The sequence below is a fragment of the Suillus fuscotomentosus genome, assembly GCF_016647785.1.
Source record: "Suillus fuscotomentosus strain FC203 chromosome Unknown F5891scaffold_25, whole genome shotgun sequence".
Taxonomy (NCBI): Eukaryota; Fungi; Basidiomycota; class Agaricomycetes; order Boletales; family Suillaceae; genus Suillus; species Suillus fuscotomentosus.
In genome coordinates, this window is record NW_024539537.1 from 348427 (window position 1) to 372037 (window position 23611).

General features: G+C 48.0%; 11 protein-coding genes and 2 non-coding genes across 13 annotated transcripts; 9 read left to right on the forward strand and 4 right to left on the reverse strand.

Annotated features, from left to right (window-relative positions):
- The first annotated feature begins 464 nt into the window (after nt 1-464).
- On the forward strand, nt 465-1860 carry F5891DRAFT_1031935 (P-loop containing nucleoside triphosphate hydrolase protein). Its single transcript, XM_041361637.1, has 8 exons — nt 465-669; nt 729-848; nt 1016-1028; nt 1077-1160; nt 1213-1343; nt 1397-1500; nt 1554-1695; nt 1752-1860. The coding sequence occupies exons 1-7, from the start codon at nt 604-606 to the stop codon at nt 1648-1650; spliced, it is 615 nt and encodes a 204-aa protein (XP_041226373.1). The 5' UTR covers nt 465-603; the 3' UTR covers nt 1651-1695; nt 1752-1860.
- A 319-nt stretch (nt 1861-2179) lies between these two features.
- Nucleotides 2180-6211, forward strand: F5891DRAFT_1031939 (ribonuclease H-like domain-containing protein). Its single transcript, XM_041361638.1, has 22 exons — nt 2180-2310; nt 2417-2589; nt 2645-2751; nt 2811-2912; nt 2966-3058; nt 3173-3437; nt 3490-3741; nt 3791-3925; nt 3982-4132; nt 4240-4295; nt 4344-4475; nt 4525-4542; nt 4594-4649; nt 4703-4788; nt 4849-5006; nt 5056-5179; nt 5229-5307; nt 5369-5398; nt 5450-5562; nt 5615-5675; nt 5726-5837; nt 5937-6211. The coding sequence occupies exons 1-22, from the start codon at nt 2214-2216 to the stop codon at nt 6090-6092; spliced, it is 2556 nt and encodes an 851-aa protein (XP_041226374.1). The 5' UTR covers nt 2180-2213; the 3' UTR covers nt 6093-6211.
- Nucleotides 6212-7027: 816 nt separating this feature from the next.
- On the reverse strand, nt 7028-8836 carry F5891DRAFT_1031952 (SOR/SNZ family-domain-containing protein). Its single transcript, XM_041361639.1, has 12 exons — nt 8645-8836; nt 8565-8594; nt 8482-8517; nt 8335-8427; nt 8186-8275; nt 7736-8117; nt 7642-7680; nt 7563-7588; nt 7460-7501; nt 7372-7407; nt 7277-7317; nt 7028-7215 (listed from the first exon to the last, which is right to left on the reverse strand). The coding sequence occupies exons 1-12, from the start codon at nt 8777-8779 to the stop codon at nt 7170-7172; spliced, it is 996 nt and encodes a 331-aa protein (XP_041226375.1). The 5' UTR covers nt 8780-8836; the 3' UTR covers nt 7028-7169.
- On the reverse strand, nt 8837-9292 carry F5891DRAFT_1031959 (ribosomal protein L49/IMG2). The gene is made up of 2 exons (XM_041361640.1): nt 9137-9292; nt 8837-9087 (listed from the first exon to the last, which is right to left on the reverse strand). The coding sequence occupies exons 1-2, from the start codon at nt 9254-9256 to the stop codon at nt 8932-8934; spliced, it is 276 nt and encodes a 91-aa protein (XP_041226376.1). The 5' UTR covers nt 9257-9292; the 3' UTR covers nt 8837-8931.
- A 76-nt stretch (nt 9293-9368) lies between these two features.
- On the forward strand, nt 9369-9999 carry F5891DRAFT_288655 (uncharacterized protein). The gene is made up of 2 exons (XM_041371218.1): nt 9369-9537; nt 9594-9999. The coding sequence occupies exons 1-2, from the start codon at nt 9426-9428 to the stop codon at nt 9953-9955; spliced, it is 474 nt and encodes a 157-aa protein (XP_041226377.1). The 5' UTR covers nt 9369-9425; the 3' UTR covers nt 9956-9999.
- Nucleotides 10000-10569: 570 nt separating this feature from the next.
- F5891DRAFT_288672 (uncharacterized protein) lies at nt 10570-12639 on the reverse strand. Its single transcript, XM_041371219.1, has 3 exons — nt 11740-12639; nt 10956-11689; nt 10570-10904 (listed from the first exon to the last, which is right to left on the reverse strand). The coding sequence occupies exons 1-3, from the start codon at nt 12380-12382 to the stop codon at nt 10686-10688; spliced, it is 1596 nt and encodes a 531-aa protein (XP_041226378.1). The 5' UTR covers nt 12383-12639; the 3' UTR covers nt 10570-10685.
- Nucleotides 12233-13632, forward strand: F5891DRAFT_288651 (cyclin-like protein). The gene is made up of 4 exons (XM_041371217.1): nt 12233-12639; nt 12700-12781; nt 12838-13184; nt 13244-13632. Exons 1-4 carry the CDS (start codon nt 12494-12496, stop codon nt 13521-13523), a joined length of 855 nt encoding a protein of 284 aa, XP_041226379.1. The 5' UTR covers nt 12233-12493; the 3' UTR covers nt 13524-13632.
- A 2155-nt stretch (nt 13633-15787) lies between these two features.
- Nucleotides 15788-15869, reverse strand: F5891DRAFT_t70. Its single transcript has one exon. It is a non-coding gene; the product is annotated as a tRNA-Ser (tRNA).
- A 1821-nt stretch (nt 15870-17690) lies between these two features.
- On the forward strand, nt 17691-18842 carry F5891DRAFT_288726 (uncharacterized protein). Its single transcript, XM_041371220.1, has 2 exons — nt 17691-18079; nt 18134-18842. The coding sequence occupies exons 1-2, from the start codon at nt 17897-17899 to the stop codon at nt 18578-18580; spliced, it is 630 nt and encodes a 209-aa protein (XP_041226380.1). The 5' UTR covers nt 17691-17896; the 3' UTR covers nt 18581-18842.
- On the forward strand, nt 18843-19887 carry F5891DRAFT_288727 (uncharacterized protein). The gene is made up of 2 exons (XM_041371221.1): nt 18843-19739; nt 19791-19887. Exon 1 carries the CDS (start codon nt 19104-19106, stop codon nt 19707-19709), a length of 606 nt encoding a protein of 201 aa, XP_041226381.1. The 5' UTR covers nt 18843-19103; the 3' UTR covers nt 19710-19739; nt 19791-19887.
- Nucleotides 19888-21333: 1446 nt separating this feature from the next.
- Nucleotides 21334-21405, forward strand: F5891DRAFT_t69. The gene has a single exon. It is a non-coding gene; the product is annotated as a tRNA-Asp (tRNA).
- Nucleotides 21406-21830: 425 nt separating this feature from the next.
- Nucleotides 21831-22796, forward strand: F5891DRAFT_288821 (uncharacterized protein). Its single transcript, XM_041371223.1, has 4 exons — nt 21831-21882; nt 21935-22016; nt 22070-22136; nt 22189-22796. The coding sequence occupies exon 4, from the start codon at nt 22198-22200 to the stop codon at nt 22681-22683; it is 486 nt and encodes a 161-aa protein (XP_041226382.1). The 5' UTR covers nt 21831-21882; nt 21935-22016; nt 22070-22136; nt 22189-22197; the 3' UTR covers nt 22684-22796.
- Nucleotides 22797-22824: 28 nt separating this feature from the next.
- F5891DRAFT_921910 (uncharacterized protein) lies at nt 22825-23556 on the forward strand (the record flags this gene model as incomplete). Its single annotated transcript, XM_041373796.1, has 1 exon — nt 22825-23556. A coding segment is annotated over one exon (732 nt), but the record flags the coding sequence as incomplete, so codon positions are not given.
- Nucleotides 23557-23611: the final 55 nt, after the last annotated feature.

Consider the following 23611-nt stretch of genomic DNA (forward strand, 5'->3'; position numbering starts at 1 on the left):
CCAGTGGGAATCCATGATGACCGTAAGCCATGCCCAACATTATGTCAATGTAACCGGTCATGATTTAATACTGTCGGCCGCATCGTGATAAGTATGGACTACGCCAATGTCGTGTGACGTTACTAGAAGAACTGACGAAATACGCATCTTCACTAAACGGGTAGTCCACAATGAAGAAATTCTGATCATCATCAAGGACTACAACCATGCCTCCTGGGCGTTATTTACAATCATGCTCTAGGCGTTTACGCGTAGGGGCTTTCAAGGTTTAATAACCTTGACGTCAAACACGCTGACAAAACATACTGAACGCGCCAAAAAGGGATTCCCGGAACAAGTAGCATTTTTCTCGTTGCCCAGGTAAATGTGCAGTAATTCGGGAGATGTCGATGAGAGGCGGACAAAGGCCTGCCAAATCTCCATTTATTGTTGTGAGGTAGAGAAGGGAACAGTGAGAGTGGCGGTGCTCGGGCGGTGTGTTGTCAGAGTCACGCCTCACGCACCACGCGTCACACAGCACCAACCGCCAATTCACCTTGTCCCAAGTCTTTTCTTGCCTCGTCTCCCTTAGTTGCCACCGTCCATCTCATACTCGAGCTCACCATGCACACCAGCGAATACGACTATCTTTTCAAGCTTCTCCTCATCGGTGACTCTGGTGTCGGAAAGGTACGTCGCTACTGCGGCCACCAGTTTCGAGTATCCACTGACGTCGTGTCATTCAACAGTCTTGTCTTCTCCTCCGTTTCGCAGACGACACGTACACTGAGAGTTATATCAGTACTATTGGTGTTGACTTTAAGATCCGCACTATTGAACTCGAAGGCAAGACTGTCAAGTTGCAAATTGTGAGTTGGGTATCTTTCACGACTCCCCTTTGGAGTACTGCAGCCAGACGCTACCGCTACGTGCACTGGAGTGCGTCAGTGCGGTCAACATGCATTGCTTCGCGAAGTCGCTTGATTCATTTTTACATTGATTTGTTGCTTACATACCATTCGTATACGCGTTACAGTGGGATACTGCAGGTACGTCCGTGCGCTAGCTTCTGTGCAATGGTGGGCTGATGTGAGAAGGTCAGGAACGATTCCGCACCATAACGTCCTCGTACTATAGAGGCGCTCATGGTATCATTGTTGTGTACGACGTTACTGATAACGGTAAGAATGCTGGCCTGAAACGCGGACTTGAGCACTTACCAACGACAATAAGACACCTTTACGAATGTCAAGCAATGGTTACAGGAGATAGATAGGTACGCCTCTGAGGGCGTCAATAAGCTACTGGTTGGGAATAAGAGTGATCTCACCAGTAAGAAGGTGGTGGAGTACAGTGTGGCGAAGGCGAGTATTTTCTTGGAATATTTTGTTTGGGGATATTCTAACCACCTTCACAGGAATTTGCCGATCAGCTTAACATTCCTTTCCTGGAGACGTCTGCAAAGAATGCGACAAATGTTGAACAATCATTTTTGACGATGGCGAAACAGATCAAGGATAGGTAAGCGAAATTCATAACCCAACGCTTATGCAGCCTGTTTGACTTGTTTAAAGAATGGGATCGACCTCGACGCCTGCTGGTGGTGCCAAATCGTCAACAGTCACACCAGGTCAATCTGTTCAGCAACAGCAGTCGAGCCCTTGCTGCTGAAGGAGGGTTGTGATCAGCTTGGGGTGGGGTCACGCCGCTGAGATTGTACGCCTTCGTGATGTCTCGTGGCTGCAAGAATTGTATGATGACCCAATACTCAGGAGCGGGTTCTTTATCATATTCCCTTCTACATATCATCTGCTACTTTGGACATGTTCTTTTGCGCTTTATCAATTTTCTTCGTCCTAATTCTAGGCTTCTCTGCTCCTATTATGCGTGATCCTGAGAAGCTTGAGTATGCTCATATCCCCCTTGAGTCGCCTTGAGTACTGATCAGAAGCTGCTTGCTGCCTGACGGCCCTGACCCCACCGATCGTCACGGAAAAGATGAACGTTATCCTACGTTATCGCAATGCGGCCCATCAGAGCACCCCAGGAATCAACTTATCTGATCAGTATGTCACTGATCACGTCCATATCGGTCGGATTGAGCTGACATGCTGGACTCCTGGCGAAATCATCATCGATAATCCACAGGTATATATACCCCCCTTTCCTGCGCTCAGTTTCCAGTCAATTCAATCGAATTCTTTTTCATCACCTTCACAATCACTTACGCACAAATGTCTACTCGAGGCAGAGGCGTGCCCCAACAGGTTCTGACAAATTCGTTTGTCATATCCAAGCTGCCCACGAGGACGCGATATTATCAGTACGAAGGTGAGTTTCACTCTTACTACAATGACACAGCGGCTGAACTTCATATAGTTTGTGAGTATCTGTATCTGTACCCGATGGCCAATGACGGCACCTCACTCGAATATAGCGATCTCCGGTAGCGGGAAGGATATGAAGAACCCTCGAAGGAGGACCGAGGTCTTCGAGCGCCTTCAAAACCACACCGACCCCAAATTATTTACGCCGCGCTGTATCTTCGACGGCGCCGTTATTATGTACTGTCCCCGCGAGCTTCCCTTGTCTGGCGGGGACTCTCAAACCGTAAGAGTCAGGTGTTGGATTCGGAGCTACTTATCAATATCTGCTTTTGGTTAAGTTCGAAGTCAACATGTCCAACAAACCCCGAACGGATGGTTCTGCCCCGACACGCGGAATCCTACAGGTATATCTGAAGAAGGTCGCTGCCGACCCAATCGATTTTAGGTGTGTGCTTCCATCGAGCGAGTTTTTTTTTTCAACCTCCGCTTACTGCCGAATTACAGCGGTTTGCAAGCATTCATCGATGGCAAACAGACCAAGCAGACTCCTCAGGTCTTGACAGCGATAAATGTCCTGCAACTGATCATTCGCCAGGCACCGAATCTGTGCGTTTCCCTTTTATCGGTATTCGGTTAACGATGCTCATTGTTTTTCGAAGGAAATATCCGAACAACACGCGTGCGTTTTTTACCAAAGACGCCGGGATACAGACCCTGGGCGGAGGTTTAGAATTGTGGCGCGGATACTTCCAGTAAGCTCGGGATCCCTGTGGCGACGCCCATTTGACCAACATACAATAGGAGTGTGCGCCCTACCATTGGAAAGGTTCTGGTAAACATTGATGTGTCAACAGCGGTTATGTAAGCGAGCCTGTCTCTCAATTATCATACGTTAACACTCATGTAAATCTCAGGTTCAAGCAGGGTAGCTTTCAGACCGCCGCTCTTGCTGTTCTCAAGCAGAACGACGTCCGTGCGCTGGAACTCCGCCCAGATTCCCCTCAGTTCCGCCAGTTGAAGAACTTCTTCAAGGGCGTTTCCGTCACGCTCGCCCACCGGCCGGGCCTCAAAAAGATTCGGGGATTGGTTCCTAACGCTGGAAACTTTGAGTTCGAGAACACGACGGTCAAGGTAGGTTTTCATACGAATCACATCCATAACGCTTCTCTCAGCGCGAGTGCAGGACTACTTCAAGAAAGCTTGGAGTCGTCCTCTAAATTATCCGAACATCATCGGCATTCAGGTTGGATCAAAGGACCGGGATGAAGTCATCCCAGCGGAAATGTGTGCTATCGCACCCGACCAACGCTACACGCGAAAACTCCCTCCCGAATTCTCACCGATGATGGTTAAGTTTTCTTCCAAGAAACCAGATGAACGCCTGGCGCTCATCAGCGCTGGTATCAGCAACGCAATTACGACCGACCAACGCTCTGTAAGTGCCACATCCATCTTTTCATGCGTTTGATTGACTGCTTGTACAGGCCCTGGATTATCAGAATTCGCCTTTCTTGCAAGATGCGGGGATCACTGTATCTCCCGACCCTATCTTAGTCACTGGACGTGTCCTCCCCACACCCAAAATCCATTACGGCAACGCTGCCGCTAGTAGACCGGTGGTAAGTCCAGGATGTCAGCATGTATGGGGCGCAATGATTTGATTCTTGACCTACAGCAACCCCGAAATGGGTCATGGAATGTCATTGACCAGATCTTCCATGAACCAAAGGGTCTATCGTCCTGGGGCATTCTTAATTACTCAAGGGTCAACGATCAGACGATCAATCGGTTCGTCAACACTTTGCTCAACGCATGCAAGAAACTTGGTACCATCAGTGTTTATTTTATGTATCTCAAACTAACCTTGTCTATCTTAGGAATGAGTAAATGGGATGTTGAATTTCATTTCTAGCTACTGATCGTTGTCTGGTAGATGTAGCCCCACCTGCGGCGAGCCAATCTTGTGCTGGTGCATCGTCTGTGGTAAACGTAAGTGCTACATCGATTCATCCATTAACACGTGCTTATGTTAAGCAGGACATGAGATCGCTTAAAAATGCCGTCAGCAGCAGGATAGGCAAAGATCCGGAGATGGTATTGGCCATCCTGCCGACAAGCTCGACGGATATTTATCACGCTATCAAGTCGTTCGGTGATGTTATTGCTGGTGTATGTGTTCTTACATGAGTGATTCGAATGATGCTTACATCTTGCCTAGTTCCCAACACAGTGTGTCGTAAGTCGTGTCGCGTTGTTTGCGACCTCCATTATAATCTCCTCCGTCTAGCGAGAGAACAAGATCGAAAGAGCAAACGACCAGTACTGTGCGAATCTAGGCATGAAGTGCGTCGAATTTTGTTCTCTGTCTCGATGTGCACCCCTGACTTGTTTGGTAGGATCAACGCCAAACTTGGAGGCGTCAATTCATTACCAAGGTCAGGTGCGTTGGAGAAGCTCATGAGCGCTCCGTTCATGATTATGGGTATGTACCGTCCCTGTTTGGCCTTGGAGACTCATCGAAGGCTGGTTCATCCTGCACCAGGTGCCGATGTAGGGCATCCTGCACCTGGCATGATCAACCAGCCCTCTGTGGCATCTCTCGTTTATTCGTTTGATCGGTATGCTGCGCGGTACGAATCGATGATGTCGGTTCAACACCCCCGCCAAGAAAAAATTGACGAATTACGCAAATTAGTATATGTAAGTTCTTTCCATCTGTTATATGTACACGTGGTTCAACTATCACAAGCGTGCGATCTTCGAGTTTGGCGAGCGTAATAGGGCCGCACCCATACGCATCATTTTCTTCCGAGATGGCCTTTCCGAAGGAGAATACGCGCTCACGGGACAAGAGGAGATCGAGGATATCACAGGTGAGTTGGTTCAACGATAGCTATTTCTTGTTTTCATCATGTCTACTAGGGGCGATCGATGACATCTGGCGGGACAAAGGCATAAAGGGCGCGAAACCTGAACTGACGTTCATCGTCGTAGGTAAACGGTAAGTCTGCAATCTATTCTATGCATCTGCTTTTGTCGCTCATTCGCTGTGTTTCCTCAAGACACCATGTCCGATTCTTCCCAAGGAACAGGTATGCCGCTCGGTTGTTACCATCGTTTCTGGTCGATTTATGAATGCATAGGAACGATGGGGACAAGTCTGGTAACTGTCCCGCAGGATTTGTTGCCGATCAGGGAGTGGGAAATCCAGCAGTGCGCGACTTCTACTTACAATCGCACGGTGGTCTCCTTGGAAGTTAGTTTATCACAGTTACTCAACCTTGTCCGACCGCTGATTGCGTGTACAGCTAGCAGGCCGAGTCACTATATTACGCTCAGGGACGACGTGTATAAGCACAACACAGACGAGTAAGTCCGCAGCCTAACGTTTGTCACAATACTTGCTCACCTTTCTTTAGCCTGCAGGAGCTCGCGTTTACGTTGTGCCATTCTTATGCGCGTGCGACGCGTTCCGTCTCTATTCCGGCTCCCGTTTATTGTGAGTTATATCTATTCATCTACAGTGCATGCGTCTGACACGTTCTTTTTCTCGCCCAAAGACGCCGATGCAAGTATCCCATCCCATCCCGTCACGCCCAGCATCCACAACTAACTATAACCATTCAACAGATCGTCTGCGCGCGTGGCGCGTTCCATTTCAACCCTGCCATGGGTTTCGACGCTGCTACTATCTCTAGCCATGACGACGCTTTCGACCTTGAACGCTGGAGGAAAAATTTTAAGGACAAACACGCTAATTTGGCCAAGAAGATGCATTTCATGTGAAAAGGATGTGGAAGTATAATTTGCGCAACGCTTTTGATGAATGACTCAGTTGGATGTATGTAGGATATAGCACAGCAGTTTTTGTTTGCATGAAATTAATGAACTCGTGGTCTTCTCTCGGTGTTGTCTCCGGGGCTGCAATCGTGCCATTAGACAAAGAACTACGTAATAGACACGGACAAAATGACTAAGCCCAACTCGGGAGGTCGTAAGCGACAAGTCCAAAGCTTCAAGTTCGTCTTCTGGAGCTCGTTGAATGAGAGTGATGTGTACGAATGAAATTGTTTATATGTAGAACATTGGCATGGCATCAGCAGTTTTGTTTGCTTGTTCAGTTGTTCGAAGGAAACCAATGAATCAACAATGAACTATTAATTCTCGTTGCTCCTCAGGCTCGCGCATGGTTTCAAGTTCCTGGGCCTGCGATCGTGCCTTTAGATAAAGAGCCACGTATCATGGACAGACCTGGGCTCGGACTGAATCAAAGGTCCGTGTGGTGAGTGACAAGTCCAGAGTCCAGACCGAACTCAGGGGAACGGTCATCCTTCAAGAAACTGGTATCAGTTGTCTGGCTTGTGACGGTATCGTAAGTCATGAGGCATTACTACGACCGATATCAAGTGCCAAGTTGGAGTTCGTCGACAGAACGGACAAGTTAAACCGGTGTGCCATTGCATTTTCTCTCGAGTCTTGCTTGACACGGTAAAGCGCTACAAGGAAAATTCCCTCTGCGGTAACCTTTGCCGTATCAAGACGTGCGGTAAGAGTGCTGGTGAGCGGTGTGGGGAAGTACGTCTAAGGCCTTTGTCTCCACAGGCGGACTTTTAAAATCAGATGAGTCTATCTGAAATCGGTTAGCCATAAGAGACTTTCCAGTAAAGGTGTACACAAGACCTGCCCCAATACGTGTATGGAATGAACGCTCAACTGGCCTCTTTTGGAGAAACAAAACACGTTGAAGCAAACATCTTGCGCCATACGCAATCTATTTTATATACATAGACCTATAAGTTTACGTCTACCACGCACAATCCCAATCGCGTAGGTGGAATCGCTTCTTTTTGCTCTTGTTTTGGTTCACCACCCGCGAGAAGCGAGTCTCCCCCCCTTTAGATTTGCATCGCTAAAGAATGATGGGCATCAACATCTGTTCCAACAAGAGTAAATATAAACATGAAACTTACATCGTGAGACCGACCATAGCAGGACCAATATCTTCTGATACCTAATTTTGATTTTAGGGTGAAACACGTAGTTGTGATGAAATAACGAGACCCACCTCAGCGAGCATCTTGGGGTTGTTGTGATGAGTCACCTATGCGTCGTGTCAGTTGAGATGATATGATCGATGGAAGGAGATAAGTTACTGCTTGCACGATGGCTCGCGCCCGTTTGGCCGGATCCCCAGACTGGAAAGAGAATGAGTAGAGATAGTGAATAGAGATTAGCCGCAAGTCAATGAGGACCTACGTGGAAAATGCCCGAACCGACAAAAACTATTAACCGCTTGGATCAATATCAAGGCCAAGGAGGCTTTCATACAACTCACTTCCATCACAGCCCAGCTGCATCATAAGCGCAGCATCAGCTAAGATCCGTGAATTTCAGTTGTCTTGTTTTACAGCATCACTGGATGGACATACCAGGCGTGGCGATACCCCCAGCAGCGAAATTGACGACCGGCAATCGTTTTAGGCGGGCTGTTTCCTTGAGGAGGTGGAATGGAGCCTGTATCTCTTTTGCATATGCATACAGCTCTTCTTCGCTCATAACGCTAGCTTTTCTGATCTCGCTCATGACTGATCGCTGGTGGCGGACCGCCTCGACAACGTTACCTGTGCCTGCCTCGCCTTTTGTGCGGATGAAGGCGGCTCCTTCTGAGATGCGACGAAGGGCCTCGCCAAGGTTACGGGCGCCGCATACAAAGGGCACTTTGAAATTGTGCTTGTTGATGTGGTGTTCGTCGTCTGCAGGAGAAAGAACTTCAGACTCATCGATGTAATCTATACCGATGGCTTGTAGGATCTAGGATCATGGCAGTGCCAAGGAGTGTAATTAGGCGAGTTGGGATCAAGATGAAAATAGGGACTGACCTGGGCTTCTACAAAGTGACCGATGCGAACTTTTGCCATGACAGGAATGGTTACCGCATCAACGATGGACTTGATCATGGCGGGGTCGCTCTGGAGGGTGGAGACGGATGGATCAATGAAACATGTTTGAAAAAGGAAGAAAGGCGTACCATGCGTGAAACACCCCCCTCTTTGCGAATATCTGCAGGAACACGTTCGAGTGCCATGACAGCACATGCCCCTGCCTCCTCGGCAATGCGTGCCTGAAATGAGACATGGTGAGTGAAAAGTCAGGGGTAGGCAATGATAATTCGCACCTGCTCTGGATTGATGACATCCATGATGACGCCTCCCTGGAAGAGATAAGGACGGGTGAGTATGTGTTTGGGAGTGGTATTACCTTGAGCATTTGAGCCAAGCCTGATTTGACCTGGGAATAGTGAGTGTTTGATGTACATTGTAAAATGTTGGATGGCGAACCCCAAATGTTCCCAACTTGCTATTTCCAGCATCGCGCTGTGCTGATCGAGGGATGGCAGTACCAGCAGCAGCAGCAGCAGCTGGTGTTGCTGGTGTTGGTTGAGGGGCAGTTGTGGTTGGGAGAGGGGTGGACATTTAGGCAGATGAGTCTAAGAGGCGTGTGGTTATGGAAAAAAAAACAGATGATGATGATTATCTCTCGAGATTATCCGGACGGAACGGATCCGGAGTCGGAAGAAGCTGACATGTAAATACTAGCTAGTACGCGATGATTAACATGTGACTAGTCAAAAACCCTTGGACGTGAGCCAATTGATCACATCATTTTTCCAACGGCCACCCGAGATGACAAGGTGCCTTTGTGCTACGACTTGTACTTTAAGTCGAGCAGCCTCCGGGGAATTGTGGCTGAATAGAGATTGTTTTAAATCGTTGGCAAGAGACTAAAGGGGTGTCAAAAAAAATGAAACAAAAGGAAAGAAAGACAAGTACACTGGGTTGTCCTTGAACGTTCCGGATTGATACGAGGTATCTTGTGCCACCATTACGAATGTCAGTATAGACAGGTAAGGAACCACGAGAATTGCGGCGAATGAGGTATCTGAGCGACATTTTCCTGTGTGAGTGATACCAACCAACTAGTTTATGAGTACTTGATCGGACTTTGAAATATGAATATGAAATTGATGTAATGATGAAACCCCCTTATATCGCGTTCAGAAGGTCTCACCTCTCCATATAAGACCCATGCCTCATCCTTCCCTCTTCCTCTCTCACCATCATGTCCCTACTAGTATCGCCTGATTGCTGGTCATCGGCAACTATCCCTCTAGATGATTATTGCTGGTCTGACTTATTCCCTTGGAATACTTTCGACAAACACAATGCCTACTGTAAGTCCTTATTCTTAATCAAACAAATTCACCTCCTAATTATATCAACTTCTCAGTTCCTCCGTCTCCTTCTGAAACATGTTCTTCCTTCTCAACCGATCTATCACCTTCTCCAGAACCAGTCACAATACGTGTAGTTTGTGACGTTCCTCTGCTCGCTCCTCGTCCGCTTCCGTATCATTCTCCTACTTTCCTCAAATTCGATTTACCCGATCCTGACCAAGACTTGTCACATCCACCCTACACACACAGACCTTCCAAGCGGAAACGTGATCACAATGACGACCACCACCGTGATCATTTGCGTGTAAAACGCCGCAACGCCGATTTACAACGCTGGGCAGCCGGTGTCCACCATACCGACACACAGGGTCGTTCTCACGTATATACCGCCACCCGGCCTGATCGCCCATCTTAGGGGCATCCTCATTAACACCATCCTCTACTCCGGCTTCTCCCTTTCGTCAGTTATTTATCTCCCTCCCCAACCCCTTTCTAACATGCCTTCAGCGAGTATATGTATACATCCGATTATGTATAGCGCCACCTGATGTTTGCCACATATTTTGCAGCCCTTCCATCACACTGCTTAATTCGCACAGTACGTTTCCTCTACACCCAGAGCACAGCAATTTAGATTCATAATTACCAGCATTAACTCCACACTGTATACTATTACATAGCATGTCATCTGAGCCTCTTCAGATAGTGGAATCGTAGCATATGATCACCTCGTGCCATGGCCCCACACAATTACCGCTTTTCAACGGCAACTTTCATCTTGCCAACATCATGCCAAGTAGTCTTCAGCCGCATTCCGACGTGGACGACGCCAACCGTTCATTTCCGTAAGTTATGGCGCGCGTCCCTGACAGCCCGGCCTTCAACACATCAGACAACCGGATCCTTTCAGTGACTGTCGCCTTATCCCCTGCCACATTTTCAAAATAATACAATCTACTTCAAGGTATGTACGCTCCACGATCAACGCAGGTCACCACGGTGCAGAAGCAAGGGCACTCCACTATCTCCCACAAGATAGTACGTCAGGCAGTTATTATTAGCATCGGTGGCGGTAGCCAGCAGTAGCCTTCCAGTTACGTTACACAGCTCGTGATACTGGTCTAGTAGGGATTAGTACTCGGAGCTCAAGCTATAGGAAACTCTGCCTCAAAATCAAAAAAACCATTGGCACTCGCAGCTTTCTTCCGGTGATTCTCCGCATGCTCGCGTCGTATCTGAGCAGCACGAAGGTCTATAGTCGTGAGATCCAGTTCGTGCAACGCTCGACGGACGGCTTTGGAGTTTTGCACCTGTTCGGATGCTGCACGCGAACGGCTAGCTTCGATAGCTTCGATTTGGGATAGCTGTGTTGTGTTAGATGTGCGATATGATAGGAATGAGTGAATTTACAATACCTCATCTTTATATTTTTGGCCTAGGCGTTCTTTGAGAGTTTCCCGGCGCGTGAAGGGGGGTAGGAAAGGTGCTGTGGGGGGTCTAGGCATATCACCTGAGGGGTTTTCCGGTATTGGGTGTTTAAAGGATGGAGCGGGAGATGCTGGAGTTGGAGGCGTTTTAATAGCGTGATAAGGTGAGTGGGACGGTGGATGGGGAGAACGGTCGCGCATTTTGAAGTCTCCCTCGGCATCTTGGTCTGCTGATTCCTCCTTGGCTTTTGGGCTTGAAGCCGGAGAGCGAGCATCTTCAAGGATTGACTGGACTTTGACATCTTGAACGTGGTGTAGGTCATCGTTAGATTCAGCTTTGGCATACGGGGAGGCAGACTTTGTGGCTGGTTTTTCTTCTGGGGCGCGGAGCGAGCGTTGGGAGTGTGTTGGAGAAGCCGGGAGATGCGTTTCTTCATGCGTAGGCTCTGGCTTGACATCTTGAGACAAGGAGCGCTTTGAGGGACGGGGACTGGGAGTGTGACTCCCGCGTCGCCTGTCATCACCGCGGTGGTCTGAATAGCGGCTTGGGGGCGCTGAAGGTGGACGGGGAGAATGTCCTGGCTCGCGCTTTACCGGAGATCTGGATGAATGTCGATGAGTGCTGCCATCAGGGGAAGGTGGCCTGCTGTGTCTCCTGGGTGAGTATGAACGACGAGGAGACCTGACAGGCGAATAGTGCTCCCGACGGCGTTCATTTGAATCTACAAGGTCACAAATTAAGAGTCAATAGAACAACATACTTTGGCGTTACCTTGACGTGGAGAATACGGAGCTCTGTGCATACTCGATCTTTCCCTATCATCGAATCTTCGTCTATCGTGATGATTCCTGTCATACTCTCGACTCCTTCCCCTCCCTCCATAGTCCCTATCTCGCTCCGAATCGCGGCCTCGCCAGCTTCCTCCACCACCACGGTAGGTATTCCCTCTGCGCGGTGAAACACGACCCCTCCCGCGCCCTCGCCCCCTCCCTGTATGCTCATCGCGCGTCCAAGCCCTGTCGTCCCTACGCTCCGAAGCCCTTCTGTCTGGTTCCCATCCTCTCTCTCCCCTGGGGCGCTCGTCACGGTGATAGTACTCGCGATGGGTGTCGTTTCGAGAAGGTGACGTGTAGGTGTCTCTTCCTCGAGGCGAACGTGGTGGTGGTGACCGGGGAGGGTGATAGCTTCTATCTCTGTCTCTATCTCGTTCTCTGCCCCTGTCCCTGTCCCTGTCTCGTTCGCGATCACGGTCTCTGTCTCTGTCTCTGTCGTCGCGTCGGGGACGATAATGGTCTGGTCCAGCCATTGGCACCGGCCGACCTACATATCTCCTGTCGTCTGTAGGTTCAGGCCAACTACTTGCTGTTCTGCTAACTTCTGGTTTGGGAGGTAGACCGCTCATGGGGAGTTGCATGATTCAGATATTTCGTGGTTTCTGAAGTTGTGCGTGTATTTAGTGCCGCGGAGATTGAATTCAGTAATCTTCCAGTCTGCGTTGGTGCAACGCTTGGGAGGAGCATCAGACATGCATGTCGATCTGGTGCCACTAGCTTCGACATCTCAGATAGAACGCACGCCCTCTGGAGGGGATGGTATACCTGCGGATTTGGAGGAGGACCTGAGGGCATTTGGGTGCAAGCTCATCCATGAAGCCGGGATATTACTAAAACAGTACGTCTTCATACCTCAGTGCAACGTCTGTAGTCAATCAATCATGCAACACCTGGACAGAAAACAAGTTGCTGTAGCCACAGCTCAAATCCTGTTCCAACGTTTCTGGTATGTAACTTCCATGAAACAGTTCGGTATCGGTGTAAGTCCTCTGCTTTTGATCTCACCCACAACCGACCACCCATGTTCATCACACAGGACATCGGAATGGGAGCCCTATACCTTGCATCCAAACTTGAAGAATGTCCGCTCCGGATGCGCGACCTCATCAACATTTACGACCTTCTTCTCCAACGCACATCCCACACCCTCTCCTCGCCCCAAAACCAAGACACATTCAAATACGCACCGATGTCTTACTTTGGCAACACCTTCTATGATCTCAAAGATGCACTGGTCGTAGCTGAGATGCAGATCCTCAAGCGACTGGGGTTCAACGTCCACGTGGTCCTGCCATATGGCACGCTTATAAACTATCTCCGCGTTTTGGGGTTGACGAGCCGGAAAGATGCTTGTGCGAGGGCGTGGGGGTACCTTAATGATGCGTGAGTGATTATTACGGTCTATATGATGCATTGCGTCGCACGTTCTGATGGGAGCGTAGCCTGCAAACGCCCGTTTACGCATTATACGCAGTCCCAACGATAGTGAGCGCAGCTATCCTCCTTGCTTCTCGTCATCTCGACATATCACTGCCTTCTTCGCCACCTCATTGCTGGTGGGACCTCTTTGATGCGCCTTGGGAGGACGTGTGGAGCGTTTGTGGCTATGTTATGCGTTTGTATCGCGAGCGCACACAGGAGGAGAGGATGAGGGTGATGAGATTGGTGGGCAAGAAAGATGTGAGGGGGTGGCTGGAAGAGAATGCTGCTGTGCAATCTTGAATCTTGATGCGCGGTCTTAGCGATTGGGCTCTGGGCGGATGTGGTTTGGTTCGTGCGGCTTCTTGCTGATCTGCACATTGCAGTAGCCTTATGGTCCGAGGCGATCATGCACTTCTATGCACTCATCAATTCATAGGTCACCGCAACATCGCAATTTCCTTTGACGAACCGTTGTCGCCTCTGCGAATCATAGTCCCGCTTCACAAACGCGTTGAGGATGGCGTTGGCATCATCTCACCGAGACGCTTCTGACTGGAGGCTTTGCACTGGGTGTGCTACCCTAGGCTTTGTCTTGCTCCTCTTCTCTCATTGGCCCTTCGTTTCTCCTCCCCTGTTCTCACCATCCACGTTCAGGAATGCCTCAGTTCTACACCGATTAGCGGTTTACCACTGTATTTGAGGATTTTGTTTCAAATCGTTGCATATTGTATGGGTTGCAAATCTCATTGTAGTGGCGAGGTGAAGTCGCACTCCTGTTCCCATCACTTCCACGTCTCGCAGCTGCATTGTTCGACGTCGATTCCAAAAGCATGTCCGCCTGTTTTCCATACATGACGCTAACAACCATCTTCATTGTCTGCTTAGGGGTGACTAACTCGACATATGTGAGTAAACAGACTCCTCTTTCCTTGCTGTCCCTTTCATGCCCTTTTTTCCACGGAGCACGTCCGATCTGTCACAGCATATGTGCCAGTAGGTGTATTTACTGATAAGCTGTGACCTTATTCATTCTACATCGAGTAGCTGAACAGTAGTGTCCATAATAAGACTTCTCCCCACAGGACAATAAACAAGGATACAAAAAGGAAAAAAAAAACACCCCTGAACTTTTGGTTTGCAATCGTTGTATGCTCCTTTGGTCTGTGAAGAGCCAAACTTTTTTTTGATTAGTTCCCCAGGGTCCATCCCTGACCATGATCATGTTTGCAGAAACGATTCAACTCTATGCGAGCTTCTAGGGAATTGTGAGAGGCTAGTACTCGATTGGCAGTAGTGATTCGCTCTCATGGAAAAAAAAAATCATGGTCGACGTAAGGTGAGGGTATTGCCGATGAGTCAACCTTTTTCCCTTTTCCTCGCTAACAAGTTTTGAGTCATGAAAGAAATTCTTTTAGACTATGGTTTAGAAGTCAGACCGTCCAATCAAACATGGGTGTGGCTCATCAAACTTATTGTGTGTTCTAGGGCCTCCTAATGTGACTTGATGCAACTGCAGCTTACTCCCTCGGACAATGTTGACAGCGTGGAGCCTTGCGAGTTTTCAACCACCGACACCTAGGCTAATTACCGAAAGGATTGCCTAAGGACTACGAGCAGTATAGCCTGCACCGGGCTTGGACGGACTCCCTGTGAACTTGAAGATCACCGCTCACACAGCTAGAAGGAGTCAAGATATTTGCGTGCCTGCGGTATGATGATTTTCCTTACACATTCTTCCATATTTATTATTGACATCGGTTATAAATCAGAGTATGCCCCTACGTCACTTCACAAATTGCCGGCCGCTTCCTCCAAAGAAGCATCAAAGTATCCTCATGGAGTACTTGTGACAAAATTAATAAATATTCATGCACGTTGCACAGGATCGTCTGCCCAGCGGCTATATTGACAGAAGAGTCCGGAAAGAATCAGCCCCGGAGCGCCCGAAGCGGTCATATTGGGTCAAAGCGAATAGCATGCTGTACGTACATCGCAATCATTCTTCAGAACCACGGAATCCTTAACACGATCGTATGTCGCATGCTTTCCATCGACCCCGACTCGGTTGACAAAAAATTAGGAAGACCGTTTCCGTGATCGCGGGTCCGATAGCCTGTCACATCGCCCTTGCTGATCAGAAGCGGCAGCCGTGACAATTCAATTGTCGGAGTCCCTGTTTAGCCTAGTCCACGGAGTGTTGAGAATACCTTGTGGGGCCAGTAATCGTCGTTGGCTAATTTTTTGAATGTCGATGCGCATTAGCCCTCCTGGTACTACATCTGATTTCACCACGTATTTGCGGCGCGCTCGGCTCCTTTGGATTCTGAAAGAAGCTCATTTCCGCCACGTATTGATCACGACAAACAAAATCCGACCTCGGACAATTTGTCTCAAATGGGTGGACCGGCAGTGGGTAACACGGTATTGCCGTCGTGCTTGGTTTCAATCTGACTCAGTAGCTTCTTGTGTCATGTATTGTCCATGACCATGATGAATCATGCTCACGTCTAATCATGAGCCAATGCTAGTACCAAATTCCGATCCACCACCATGAAAAAGATGAGCGACGTCAGCAGGATTCGAACCTACGCCCTCAAAGAGGAACAGATTTCTAATCTGTCGCCGTAACCACTTGGCTATGACGCCATAGGAGGTTATACAGTGACTTGTAAATGATTATCTTTGTTGAATTTTTTTTACTTGAAAACTTCTTGACTGCATCCTGATTCCTCCAGGCAAGGTGAGCACCAAGGCTAAATTGTTAAACTAATATACAAGTTTTGTGCAGGTTTGAGGTTCTCGCCTTGTGTGTTCCGACAACAACGCTCCTCAACGTCACTCCCTCCACAAATCGTGGTTTTCAAGAAATCAAGTATTTTTATTTGAGATCTTCGAAACCAATTTTGTGCAGAAGGCCAGATCTGCAAATATTGCTCACAGGCATCCTTTCCTCTGCGCCGGTTTATTCTGGCACTTTCAGTCGCGAAGAGCAGTCATACCACTCCGTTTTTACAGCTTCGGGGATGCACCGAGTCCGCATATTGGACCATCTAACCTTTGGGGTGTCACAAAAGAATGCGTTCCACAACCTTGCCTTGTGCCTCGGCGCACCTTTTTTGACTAGCAATACCATCACCTTAATGTTGTGGAGCTGGCCGTTGTCTTTATGGAATCGGTGGAATATGTTCTGTCTGTTTATGTTCCCGAAGCTCGATGATGTACAACTCAAAATTCGGCAAGAAAAATCACCTACGTGGAAAAGTACGCAGCTGCCTTATCTGTGAGCGCATCTACGAGGAGCTTGGGCATTGGGTTGAGCCTACACAAACGCCGTCTGTTTCTTTTCGGCAATACCTTCTGGATCATTTTGTTCTCGCCTCTTCATGCTTATTCAATGCATCATGAGTGAGCCTCCCACCCAATTCCCACCGCAACTCCTTAGACTGTATCTCAGACTTGTTCGCGAGTCAGTATTCACCGGTTAACCAATGCCTTTTGGTTGGCACACTGGCCTGTGTCCATCGCTCTGACCTGGTGAGTTATGCCATTGTCATAGAGATTCTTGGAGTGATTGAATGGTTGTGCAGCTCACTAACAAAGAAAGACTTAGTTCGGTCTCTGTTTTTAGGAGGTGCGTTGTACTTCCATTGCTAGGTTGATCATAAACTACAATAAGGACGTTGAAAGCCTAAGGCCTCAAAGACCTCGTTGTATCGTGGTGTATCTTGACCTTGATATCCCTGAGTTGCCCCAGTACTGCCAGAACTACAAGAAGCGGGTGTTGTGTGCTATGGAGTACCATACACCTTGTATCGAGTGTTGAAGGACTTGCCACAGAAATATTCAAACTCAGTTTTTACTTTCTCGCAATGGGCCTGGCACGAAAGAAGATACCTGCAGCCATGGTGTATGAAATGGCGAAACGTTGATCTCGTCCGATCTCAGTCATCGTGATGATCCGGTTTCCTTTTGACGAAGCGCTTTCGGTGTACCAGATTTTGGCTGTATTTATATACACTGAATAATCTCAAGATGCCTTAGATTGTGTTCTAATCCTTCTATGCAGTGGGCAGGCGGGAACATGGTATTTATTGTCCAGTGCCCCGAACTTATAAATGTTGATTTTTCAAACACGTGACTGACGCGGCGTCGCGATCGGCTCTGTTTATCGGTGTGCAAATAAGGTTTGAACTTGGAGTATAAATATCTCGTGTTTGTCGTTGCACTGATATCTCTCAGTCAGTTCCGCCATTATCATCATTCCACGCCCGCCAGCATATCTTTACGATCCTTTATTCATTCACCAATATGATCATTGATCTCTACTACCACCTTAACCCGTGCCGCCCGTGTTGCTCTCCAAGGCTATCTTACAGCCGCTTTCTTCAAAGAAATTGTCATCGACCGCACTATTCAGGTCGTGTCCAGATCAGAGAAGGTTTCTATTAGCCTTGTTAGTAGTACTTAGTACATCCACTGTCTGCTCCTCGACAACTGTCCTTCTAGCCACCGCTAAAGCTGCTCGACAATTCCTCAGCGACGATTTCCAGCACATCCCCGCTCACAAGGACGTCGGTGATACCACTGAGCCCAACGCAGCTTTTTTTGGCAACAACATCGTGGATGCTATCTCAACAACCAAGGCTTTCGGAGCACCAGCTCAGCCATCCTCAATGATTGAATCAAGTCAGCCCGCCTTTGACGGTCAGACCGAAGGCTTATCGATGATTGATTCCGACACGTCGTTCATGGCCCGTGATGAGAATTTAGTCAAGGACATCCTCTCCGGTCATCGCGTCTTAGACACCACAGACCTTGACTCGGAGTGGCTTTCTGACGAAAGCACTTTCTACGAGGTAAGAAGCGGCGCAATGGTTTGGACTTTTAACAACTGACGCTTGGATATGTAGGACGACTGTCAGGCTACAACGCAGTGCCTTACGGACGACAAACCGAAACACACCTTGCATGCCGAATTTGACTCTCACACCATCAACAATCTAATCCGGAGAATGGCAACTCTTTCTCTGAACGATGTACCGTCTCATATATCGAATCTTTCTCTCGACAATGTACCTACCATTTCAACTCTTTCTCTTGACGATGTACCTTCTCATATACCAAATTTTGATCTCGACAATGTACTCCCTCACATCTCAACACACTTTCTTGACGATGTATCCACTCACTTATCAAGTCTTTCTCTCGACAGTGTACCTTCTACTATTTCAACTCTTCTCTCGACGATGTATCCTCTCACTTGTCAACTCTTCCGTCACATCACACTCTATACCACACTATCGACACCCTACCTGATCCATATCAGCCTTCGAAGCTTCGGTCAACACACGCCCTAGACGATCACACTATCACCCACCTACTCGGAACTCTTCCTCCCGATCCTCCTCAGTCATCGAAATGTCAGCCCCAATGCACCCTAGTACACGACTGCCCTATGGATGACTTAATTCGAAGAATGTTAGATCTTTCTCTCGACGATGTTCCATCTCGATTATTGACACTTCAGCCACATCATGCTCTACACCATCACCCTGTTGACACGCTACCAAATAACACAAAAGCTCTTGCTCTCGACGACAACCTCGCTATCGATGCGCTACCAAAAAATACAGACACTCTTACTCTCGACGACAACTGTGCTATCGCCATTGACGCTCTACTACAAAAGTCAGCAACTCTTACTCTCGACGATAACCACGCCATCGCCATCGACGCTCTCCTACAAAAATTAGCAACGCTTACTCTCGACGACAGCTATGATATCGACATGCTGCCCAATAACGCAGACGCTCTTGCTCTCGACGATAACCATGCTATTGCCATTGACGCTCTCCCACAAAAATCAGCAACCCTTACTCGATGACAACTACGATATCAACATGCTGCCCAATAACACAGACTACTCTTGCTCTCAACAATCACGCTATCGACGCTCTACTGCAACAACCAGAAACTCTTACGCTCGGTGACGATGCCTCTCAATCATCAAAGCTTCAGCTACTCCACAACACAAATGTTTTCCCCCTCGATGGTCCATCTCAGTCACCAGAATTTCAGCTGCAGTCCACCCTACACGATAACACTATCGAGATGCTACTACAAAATATGGGTGCTCTTTCCCTCGACAACGATCTCTTTCAGTCGCAGCCGCAGCACATTCCACATGATGACACTATTAACAATTTACTTCAGAAGTTCCAAGTGTTTACCCTTGACGACAGTCCCAATCACAGTCTCGGCCCTCGACACTTGCACTGCAACACTCCCTACGCCATGACACTACCATCATACTACGAAATATTGCACCTCTTACTCACGATAGTCGTTCTTAGTCCTCGGAATTTCGATTACGACACACCCTACACCATGATGCTATCAATACCGTACTTGGAAATGTGGAACTTACTATTCTCGACGGCACTCCCTCGCAGTCGCCAAAATTTCCGTCAGAATACACCGCACTAGCCGTTGAACTCCACACGACATCTACGAATAGTGAGTGGCCTGCTCATACTCTTTCTTTCATTACTGATATCTTAATATTAGAGTCTCCTACGATCAAAAACGTCAGATGTTGATACATCTAACATGTCTCCAGTGTCAAAGTCCCCTACGACCAATCCGGATGACGCCTAATAGCCTCCCTCGCTGTCCCCTACGACATAGAATCACATTCTCCACGAGGTTGCAGGCCCCCCGCACATACTACGCACTCAACATACCGTAAGTCTTCGATGAGTCAGAAGTCCCCTACGACCGTATCTCGACGATGCGCCATACGGCACAACGGCCTCCTTTACCACGCCCTACCACGACCCGGAAGCTGAAGATCATCGCCCACAGCCTTAGAGTCCGCACACTAGTATGTCTAGCAGGCCAACTTGATCCCTTCGGATTTCCTTCGCTAGTACTACACATCGACTACCCATACTATAGAGTTATTTCGATTGTTTTCTCTTTTATTGGTACGATCATAGACTGTCCGGTCAGTTAAATTATGGACTTATACGATCTATGTTTACTTCATTAATATATCTTGTTCTCTATGAATACAAATTTCTTGCATATGTTCAAAGGGCGGGATATATTTGAGGCTCAGAACATTCCGTTACCAAGGCCAGCACTGAGTACTGAGCAGTGGTTATCGCATTGCAACTGAGATCGCTCTATCGAGAGAACTAATTCCCTCCATTCTCTACCGATGCTATTCTATATGCTACTGTCAATTTTCGTGTTACCAAGCAAAAATCAGATCTATAGATCAACGCCCAGGAATGACGGCTGTTTTTTAGAAATAGTAGTAATAATTGTAAGGCGATTTTGGCAATACAAAGGGTTTGCGACCCGATGCATCGTCTCGAACCTGTGCGGAAAGTCCAGCATGAACTGTAATGTATTGATAGGCGGGTAGACCACAGTAACTCGTAGCACAGTTCGGACTGTTTCGACGATTCTGCCAGAATCGAAAGTAATGTGTTGAGTAAAGTTTCACCGGCAACAGAATGATGAATCTTTAGAGACAAGAACGAGACGCAGCTACTAGAAGGGGGTTGGGTGCGACAAAATGCGAGTGTAGTCGAGCAGTACAGAACTTTTGAGCACTAGCATGGTAGTACGAAGCAAGAAGAACCGAAATCGTGGCTTGAACTTACACATCATGATAATATAACCTCTGCGCTTGCTAGGGGTCACTTTATGCATGACTGTGATGGACGATCGTAGTAGACGTAGTATTTCGTGCCTGATATCGTTTTCCTAAAACCACTGCAGTCGGACCTAATGATATCATTGTGACAGATGAACAACATTGGCAATAAACGCTTCCCTAGCAGAAGTAATGTTACCACCTGCCTTCTGTAGCAATTCCGCAGTCCTTTTTTACATGGGACCACCACAATGAGAGCGCGAGGGCACACACTTTTGGAGTTTAAGCTTTAAGAGTTGCAGCATTTTCGGATGCATGACTGCGCATATTGTTGAACACACTTCCATTCATCTCGAGTTGGAGTTAGTCGGAAGTCAAGCTTTGAGCTCCGCTCACCCTCATTACAAATGATGTTTATATAATTTTGTTTTGAACCGTAAAATATCTCTGGTAGTATATCGGATAGTACACCCGCCTGTCACGCGGGAAAGCGGGGTTCGATTCCCCGCCAGACAGATTTTTTAATTTGAGACCAACTTGTGCAATTTTATAAAGTTATTTGCGACTTACAACATTAAATTTTTTGATCTGGCAACAAATTAATCAAGGCCAAGGTGACAAGGTCACCACCCCGGGCCATGCAGAATCGTGTGAAGTGCCTCTGGAGTCTGGATCCAGGCGCTTGGAGACTAAGGGTGATTCAGTCGCCCAGCAACTGACTGCTCTGTGACTGCTACTAGTATTGTAACCAACTGCTGCAATTTGCACGACTTATGTTTCTAAATTTCTAGCGATGATTCAGCGTACCGTGCCAAAGGCTCTGATTTTGGTCATGTTGGGAATTTACTCTGATGAGCAAGACGCTCGTGCGCTCGTGCAACCGCACGAGCGCCTAGTCATCCTTCAAAGCTTCCACTACCCCACCAGATTCCAGTGAGCTTTTCACAGCACTAGAACCAACATTCATCTCCTGGAAATCTCTATCATTGTACGGTAAGTGGTACAGTTCGAATGTTTCACTACCAAACTCATCACCGGTTTGCAGAATTACTACGCTAAATTGACACCAAAACATCTGAGTCGTTTCTCAACTTCAGTCAACCTGTAATCATTGATTTAACGTCCTCGTAAGTTGCGAGATACCCCTGCTTCTATGATTTCCCACTGTCGTACCCACTAGTACTTCTTGGAGTTCATTCCATTTATCTGCATTGCCATAATTATCATCCCCTTTCCAAAGAACCAACGTCAGTATAGCCGTCTCCTATCCCCCCTCTTGTTCTCTGACATCATCAACAGATCTTTGACATGTCTGAAGGAACCTGGGAGAAGTTTTCCCAGGTCGCTGTGAAGGGTGCTGAACATGACTCTCGTGAACGCCGGCCCCATCCGAAATGTTTGGAAGGGACCCGAGTGGTCCTTCTTAACCACATTTATGGATTATCCGATACCAAAGAGATGAATAGACTCATCTGGTTGCATGGCACAGCCGGCGTTGGGAAGTCTGCTGTAGCGTTCACTGTAGCTGAAAGAATGGGAGGTCTGAAAATGACCAAGGAGACGAAAGTAGAAACGCGGCTTGGTGGAACATTCTTCTTCTCGCGCAAGCACACGACACGCCGCACGACTGGTTATTTCTTTATGACGCTTGCCTACCAGCTTGCTCAAAATTTTCCCAGCATTCAGACAGACGTGAACAGAGCTATCCTCAAGGACCCCACCCTTCTAGACCCCGACAAGTCACTTCGCAAGCAGATGGAGGGGTTGTTTCTGCAACCTCTGCGGAAGCTTTAATACAGAGTACGCGAGTGTCCACCTTTGACGTTCGTTGTTGACGCCCTTGATGAATGCACAAACGAATCCCCCAATGAATACTCATCCGAATCCAGGGACGAAGGCGAATCCGAAAGCGAGCTTACCGAACTCATTTCCCTGCTCGCCCAAGTTCTTCGCGATCCTGATCTGCCTTCGATCCATATTCTAGTCACGAGTCGCTCGGAAGCACATATTTTTGAAGCTATGCAGAACGCAGATGTGCGACCATTGCTGTGCGAGATACCAGTGAAGATTTCTGGGGAGGGTGTTACTCCTATCATCTCGCTAGATGGCGCAGATGTTGATGAAGATATCTATCGTTTCTTGGAGCATTCGTTCAGGAAGCTGCAAAATCGCTCTCCCACCTTCCCGCAACCAACGCAGGATCAAATTGAGAAGCTGGCGATCCGAGCGGGCAGACGTTTCATTGTGGCGTCTACAATGATGAAGTTTATTGACGATCGAAACAACGATCCCCGTGACCGGCTTCACCTCATGCTTGAGCTAACAAGTGAACTGTTACCAGGAACGGAGGTGTACGAGTTATATGACCGCATCCTCTCCACATGCGCTGATCCGAAGCTGGCATACCTACACTTGTCCGTTGTTGCTGCCCTTACAGATCCGCTACCGATCTCACAAATCTCGGAACTTCTTGGCCCTGGTCAGGGCAGGGATGTTGAGAAAGTGTTGGTGCAACTGCGCTCTGTCATAGATGTTCCTCCCAACAGCAGTCTCCCCGTGAATATCTATCACTCGTCTGTTCGTGATTATGTTTCCCATCGCTCAAACTGCAGTCTCTATATCACTTCACCTCACTCCCTACTCACACATTCTTCTCTCCGCATGATGGTGCAAGAACTCCCAGGCTGCTCAGCCCTGTTAGATGCGCTCTTAGCATTGAAGA